The sequence below is a fragment of the Neophocaena asiaeorientalis genome, unplaced genomic scaffold (assembly GCF_003031525.2).
Source record: "Neophocaena asiaeorientalis asiaeorientalis breed wild unplaced genomic scaffold, Neophocaena_asiaeorientalis_V1.1 scaffold1, whole genome shotgun sequence".
Taxonomy (NCBI): domain Eukaryota; kingdom Metazoa; phylum Chordata; class Mammalia; order Artiodactyla; family Phocoenidae; genus Neophocaena; species Neophocaena asiaeorientalis.
In genome coordinates, this window is record NW_020171981.1 from 3,033,017 (window position 1) to 3,040,232 (window position 7,216).

The 7,216-nt window shown below is 56.8% G+C and overlaps 1 protein-coding gene across 1 annotated transcript in view; it reads left to right on the forward strand.

Annotated features, from left to right (window-relative positions):
* SRCIN1 (SRC kinase signaling inhibitor 1) overlaps positions 1-7,216 on the forward strand; it is a 35,885-nt gene that overhangs the window by 7,639 nt on the left and 21,030 nt on the right. The window contains exons 3-5 of the mRNA XM_024744886.1: positions 2,255-2,278; positions 6,125-6,320; positions 6,953-7,151. Coding sequence (XP_024600654.1) covers positions 2,255-2,278; positions 6,125-6,320; positions 6,953-7,151 — 419 coding nt within the window. The remainder of the gene's footprint in view (positions 1-2,254; positions 2,279-6,124; positions 6,321-6,952; positions 7,152-7,216) is intronic.

Sequence of the window (7,216 nt, forward strand, 5' to 3'; positions counted from 1 at the left end):
ACCTGCCTGCCGCATGTCTGGGACATCACAGGCATGGCACAGTGACCGAGGCGGCCAGAGGCACCGTGACCTGGCTAGTGGGGGGAAGGAGGGGCGAGATTTCTCTGTGTGTGTCTCTGCAGCTGGTGTGCGTGTATGTGTGTACATATGTGTGAATGGGTATCCATCATGTCTCTGTCTGTTTCTGTGACTCCAGGGTGCCCTCTGTGATTCTGCTTGTGGGAGTGTGTGTGAACAGGTCAGTGTCCTGGGCGGGCCGGGGGGTACATGTTTTGTATGAATGGGGTTGGTCCACGTATGAATAGCTCTGTCTCTGAGTTTCTGTTTCTGGGGTTGTTTCTGACCATGGAGGGCTTTTCTCCAAGTGTTTGTGTCCCTTTGTGGGCATGTCTTTGTTGCTCTGGGTGTGTTTGTGGCTATGTCATTACTGGAGGATGTCTGCGCGTCTGTACGCAGCTCTCCGTGTGGGCGCTGTGGGTGGCCTGTGTGTACACGGTGTGATGGTGGTGGTGGATGAGGGGGTGTGATGGTGGTGGTGGATGAGGGACGGTGGCCTTCTCTGCAGAGCCGTCCGTCACCACTGGGGCTGCAGACATGACTCTCATCATAAACCTTCCCCTGCCCTCTGCCTGGCTCTGCCCCCCACCCCCTGCCATCACATGTCCACTCGCTCTGCTCTCCTTCCCCTCCCCAAGGCCACAGGCAGCTGTGGCTACAGCCTGATACTCCAGTCCCCCACCTCCCCTCCCCTCAGCACCTGTGGGCATCCCCTGACACCCAGACTTTGCTGTCCCCTTCCTCTGCCTCTCTTGGAGCAAGTGCTGGGGGGAGAGGTGGGGACTGTGGCCCAGAGGGAATGGTCCTGATGAGTAAACCTCTTCATCCTAGCCCTAGCCTGGCATCACCCCCACCCTAAAGATCCGAAGCCTCCAGCCCAGCAGGGCCCCTCTCCACCTCCTTTCCGCCACTAAGGTATTCAGACGGCACAGGACACCCCGCCATGGTGTCCTCCCCCCATCAGGGGCCCTTGGTGTCAGTCCCCTCTGCCAGTGGCTCTGAGGCCTAGGGAATCTCGTCTGTTGGTGCCAGGCACCCCAGGGCCAGGCCATCTGCTGCCTCTGTCTTCCTGCGGAGGCTGGCACCGGTCAGCAGGGTGCCCTCAGCTTTGCCAAGAACCAATCCGGCCTCCGGGCCACTCCTCCCTTGTCCTTTGCCATCTGGAGGGGCCTTCTGGTCTCCAGGGAACGCAGGGTGACTGTAGGTTATTGTGAATGAGGAGGAACCTGAGGCCCCCATTCTAGGGGAGCAAGGAGCCCTCCCCTCTCATCTGTTCAACCACAGAACATTGCCGACACTCCCTTGCTGTCCATGGCTCCCCATCCATTGCCCAGTGCTGTGGGGTGATGGGCATCTGTCCACTCTCCCTATAACCCAGGTCCATCATGTTACACAGGCCTCCCTGCCCTGGGCTTGGCCCCCTGCCTCCCTCTTCCACTCCCTGCCCCATCAGCCCTCCTGGGGTCCAGTCCCATCCCACTCAGTTTCACACAAATACTTTCAGTTTCACACAAATACTTTCTGCTTGTCCAGCCAGTTAAGTCTCAATTCTTTCACTTGGCATTTAAGGGCGCTCCTCTGGCCCCAGGCCCTTCTTTGCAGCCTAACCTGCTACTTTCCCAGGCCCTGCACCCCAGCCAAACCGAACTGTTCCCTCAACACACCCTGCACATGCCTCCCCAGGCCCTCTCCTCAGCAGGCTCTTCCTCCCAACCTCCGGCTGCTCATTTTTTAAAGACCCACCAAAAATGTTCATTTTTTAAAGACTCACCAAAAATGCCACCTCTTCCGGGAAGTTTTCCCTGGCCAGCCATAACCAGATGCCATTTCTCTGACCCTGCAGCTCCAATTCAGCTCTGCCAGTGTCTCACGTGTTCCCTGTATCATGGTCATCTGCGTCTTTTCCTGCCTGTAACTCTCCGAGGACAGTTACTGTGACTAGGTTATGTGGCTTATAAACGTCTGGAATGATGGCTCTCCCCTCCCCCAGCAGCAGGCCTGGAGCCCGCTCAGGGCCATCCCGGGCCTCCGTAAAGAATGGGATGTACCAGGCATGGCGTCCTTCCTGTTCCTGGGAGGGTGGAGGGCCCATGTCCCAGGGCTGAGTCCTGAGCGCCAAGGGTCTCTAACCTGCCCCTGGCCCTACTCTGTCCTCCCAGCGCCCCCGCATAACCATCTCTTCTCTTATTTCCATCAGCAGCCAAACTACTGGAGTTTCAAGGTCAGTGTGTGGTGCTTCTGCGTCCGTGACAACCGCATGTGCTCTCCTGCCCCTGCCCCTCCCTGCACATGCTTTGCACAAAGTTGGACCGTCTGGTGTGGGTGGTGGGTGTGGGACTGCAGGCTGGGTCTGCTGCTTTGAGAGAGCCTGGGTTCGCCTGCCAGGGGCTTGTGGATCCAGTGTGGGAGTTTGTGCCACCTGTGCTGGGGATCTGGGCTGGGGATGCTCAGGCTTCCCCAGGACGTGAAGAGCATTTGGGAATGAGAGAGGTATTTTCCCCGGCCTGGAGGGACTGCTGGCTCCAGGGGACGGAAGTGGACCCCGTGATCTTATTGAGGGCCTTTTTCTCTGAACTCAGACTTTATCTTCCAGGGAGGCCCTGTGACTATAATGGGCCCCTCATCCCTTTCTTACTTTCCACTGTGGGGAGCTGGTCAGTGCCAGGCAAGAGGCTCACAGACTTACACCCCCAAACCCATTGCTCAAGTGGAGGGCTGGGCTCAGGGATGGTGTCTTCCTGTCTCCTCTGGAGAGTTTGGACCATCCACAGCTAGAGAGATGTCTGTCCCCTCTAGGGGCATCCTGCTGACCCCCAAGGGAGCACGCTCCTGGACCTCCTCTTCTCTGGCACCAGGCTCAGAACTGAACTAAGTTAGACTGCTGCTTGCGTCCTGGAGTCTCTGGTCCGTCAAATCCTGGGCATCATGACAGGGGGTGGGAGGTATACATTCCAGACTCCCCCAGTGTCAGTGTCATCTTTTTTTTTTGCGGTACGCGGGCCTCTCACTGTTGTGGCCTCTCCCGTTGTGGAGCACAGGCTCCGGACGCGCAGGCTCAGTGACCATGGCTCACGGGCCTAGCCGCTCCGTGGCATGTGGGATCTTCCCGGACCAGGGCACGAACCCATGTCCCCTGCATCGGCAGGCGGACTCTCAACCACTGCGCCACCATGGAAGCCCACCCCCCAGTGTCTTCTTGCTCCAAGCATCTTGTTTGCATGTATCCTCCCAGAGAAAAGTTCTTGAATCAGAGAATCACGGAATTGTAGAGTTGTGGCATCAGGCATATAGCCTTTTTGGAGGAAGCAGTAGAGCATAGTGGTTCAATGCACGGGGCCAAGGGCCAGGCTGCCTGGTGGTGAATTCCAGTCTGCTACTAACTAGCTGGGTGACCTGGGGCAAGTTACATAATTCTCTGAGCCTTGGTTTCTCCTCCATAAAATGGAACAGTAGCTACATCATAGAGTTGTTGTAAAGGTAGAAGAAACGCGAGACTGCATGTCTTAAGCACAGTGCCTGGCTCATGGTGAGCCTTACCTCATTAGCTATTAGCATCCTGGAATCACCTTGGGAACTTGTCAAAAACCTTGAACCCCAGGCTCCAAGCCCCAGAGATTCAGATTTAGTGAATGTGGGGCACTGGAAAGAGTGTTTTTAAAAGCTCCCAAGTGATTCTGTCCTAGCCTGTGGACAGCTTTTGGGAATCTCAGATCCTAGTCTGACTGCCCCACTCAGGGTTTCCGTCTGCCTGATCTCTGACCAGGAGTCATCGGTTCCTCACTGGAGCATCTCCAGGGACTGGTGCTCACTGCTTCCGATCTTTGGGAAGCCCTTTCCTATCTTTGGAGAGCTCCGCTTAAATTACTGTTTTGTTCTCTTGCCATCTCCCTCTAGTCAGGAAGTCCTTCTGGATGTCTCACTGTTTTTCTGCTCTGCTGTCCCAGCCCAGGGCTGGAGAGACATGCTAATGGGCTTTCTCTCTTCTCAAGAGGGTTTTCTACAAAGGCTGTGAGAATGGAAAGGCGCCCAGGAGGCCAGGATGGAGACAGGAACCGGTGGGGCAGGGAATGTGGGCATCTCTTCTCGCAGGGTTCCCTGGGCAGCCTTCTCAGTCCCTAGGATCCCTGCCCCTCCTTCATTCTGGCCCTTGTTCCATCTTCTTATTGGCAACTCACTTGTGCCCCCCAGGCACCGTGGCCACCTCCTACTCTTCATCCCTGCTAGCTGCCTCATTTTGCCTGAATTCTGTAGCCCCTCATCCATACTAGCCTGGCAACCACTGACCTTCCAGTTGCCTGGCAACCTCATGACCACCAGACCAGGCCTGGTTCCCCACACTGGGAAGAGAGAAGGGCGTAGGCCAGCACTGGTGATCAGCCTAGAACTGAGCTGCAGGGTCCAAAGTCTGGGCACAGGCATTCCCCCAGTGGGTCCAGTTGCTACGCTGCCTCCCTCCTCCCCAGAACCATGCCCACCCGCTGGTCAAGGCATTGTGCTTGAGGCTGGATGCCCGCTAATGTCCCCACATCTGACCTGCTATATCTCCAAGCCCTTGAGGACACTTTGGGGACAGCTGGGCACACTGTCCATCAGAGGAAGATGCTCTCTCTTTTCGAGAGTGCTAATCCGACTGGAACATTAAATTGAGTTAATATGAAGATGGAGATTAATTAGGGTTTAATCAGGACTTGGGGATGGAGGGAGCTGAGGAGGAGAATAAATACTTCCTTTTTAGAGACACTTTTACTGTTTTTAAAAAAATTATAAAAATGATACATTCTGATTGCGCAAAGTTCACCCGGCAGAGAAATGTAGAAAGGGAACGCGCTGTCTCAACCCCAAGGTAACCAGTGTTAATGGTTTTGAACGATTTGTTGCTGTTGAAGATAGGCAACATATTTTTTAAAAAAATACAATTGGGCAACATGATTTTTCTCTTGATAACATGTATATGTGGTGATACATCTAATATATATATAACGTTACATAACAGGGAATGATGTAGATCTGATTCAGTATCTTTCTCCCTTAAATAGATTGGTTTCTGACAGCAACCAGGTTTGAGGGGAGGGGCTGGAGCAGACTGGCAGGAGCTGTGGCCCTGAGTGACAGCCCCAGCTTTCAGCCAGAAGTAGGTTCTTGAAGTTCAATTGAAATCAGGGTGTCCCCTCTCCCAAGGAGAGAGTAATCGAGCTGTCCCTGGGGCAGGGAGTGGTCACTGGGTGACAGCCTTCCCTGGCCCCAGCCAGGTATCACCCCCAGCTGTGGCTTCAGGGCAAGGGGCTGCTACGTTGGTACTGGAGGAGGCTTCTCTGGGAGGCTAGCCAGGCAGGTTGGCTGTGTGGCAGCATGTGCCATGCAGGGAGGGGCTGAGGCCTGGCACTTACGATGTGCTCGTGCGGGCTGAGCATGTGCACTGCATGTACTAGGCAGGCAGTCTGTGCGAAACTGGGGTCCACCTGGCTTTGGGAGGTTTGGGGTGGTCCTCCCGGTCACCCTAAGTCCAGGACATTGTTCCCAGCTCTGTGAGGGCCCATACCTCCCAGAGCTGGGATCCTGGGGTCCTTCGCTCTCTGCTTTCTCCCTGCTTCCCGCCCCCACCCCAACCCTCTGAACTCCATGAAGGAAAAGTTCATCGCTCGCGAATCCACCGCTTAATTAATGTCTGGAACTAGTGCCCCAATTTGCTCAACGATTCTGCGGCTCACCTCGGTGACAAATTTGTGTTCTTGTTGTTCTTTGGAATCTTAAAATAGCAGGTGTGCCCATGGCTCCCGCTCAGATGGTTTCTTGTCTGGCTTCCCAGGGTGCCTGAGTCCTTTGCCCACTCCTTACCTGCTGGGTGTCCCGGGGAGGCCAAGGCCCCAAGAGGTTGGGGAACTCTCCTGCAGCCACACAGCGAGTCTGGAATCCAGGAGACCCTCCGGGGTGTGTGTGTATGTGTGTGTGTGTGTGTGTGTGTGTGTCTCACTGGCTGGTTGGCTGGGGCTCCCTGGGACTGGATGGGGGCAATGGGCAGAGTGAAGGGGTCATTCCTGGTTCCTCTTGCCCCGCCCTGCCCCTGCAGACCCGCAGCTCGCGCCACACTCAGGGAGCCCAGCCTGGGCTGGCAGACCAGGCGGCCAAGCTGTCGTACGCCTCCGCTGAGTCACTGGAGACCATGTCGGAGGCGGAGCTGCCCCTGGGCTTCAGTAGGATGAACCGCTTCCGACAGAGCCTGCCCCTCTCCCGCTCAACCAGCCAGACGAAGCTGCGCTCTCCAGGTACTGCCTGTCCATCTTCCCTCCAGGCTACTGGCTCCTCCCTCTTCTCCGCTCACCCTGGAACCCAGTCCAGCCCCTTTATCACTCCCTCTCTTCTCAACCATCTTTCTAGTAAGCCTCTGGCTCCCTTCCCCCATACCCATCTTCTCCCCCTCCCCCCAGCAATCTCCTCCCCACAAGGCCTCTCCCTCCTCTGTGGCTTCCTTTCCAACTTTCCTCCACTTCTCTCTTCCCTCACTTCTCTCTCCCTCAGCACCCCCTGCCCTGTCCTTCTCTCTCCAAGCCTCCTCTCTCCCTTAGGCTTCTCTCTCACCCCCTTCAGCAGCCCCCCTTTCCTTCATCCCCTCCCTTCTCACCTCTCTCCCCCAAAGCAACCACTCACTCTCAGTTTCTGCCCCACCTGCTCCTGCCCCCAATTCCATTTCCTCGTCCAGACTCCAACCTGCCTGGGGTCGAGGAGGTGCCTTAAGGGGCCGGCGGCATGAGGAGTGCCTGGGTGCACCTGCACTCCGGGGCGGCATCCGGTCTCAGACCCTGCCTCTGCGGGACCAGCGCGGCTCCCCAAGGCTCCCCGGGCCGCCGGCGTGGTGGTGATAGCGGCCCTGACAGCGAGTGCGGCGTCTCCTTCGCAGGGGTGCTGTTCCTGCAGTTCGGGGAGGAGACTCGGCGCGTGCACATCACGCACGAGGTCAGCAGCCTGGACACGCTGCACGCACTCATCGCGCACATGTTCCCGCAGAAGCTCACCATGGGCATGCTGAAGTCGCCCAACACAGCCATCCTCATCAAGGACGAGGCTCGCAACGTCTTCTACGAGTTGGAGGACGTCCGGTGGGCGTGGCCCCGGGGGGGATGGGGTGGGCCTCCCCATCCTCCTCCTCTGAGGGGGGGGGGTT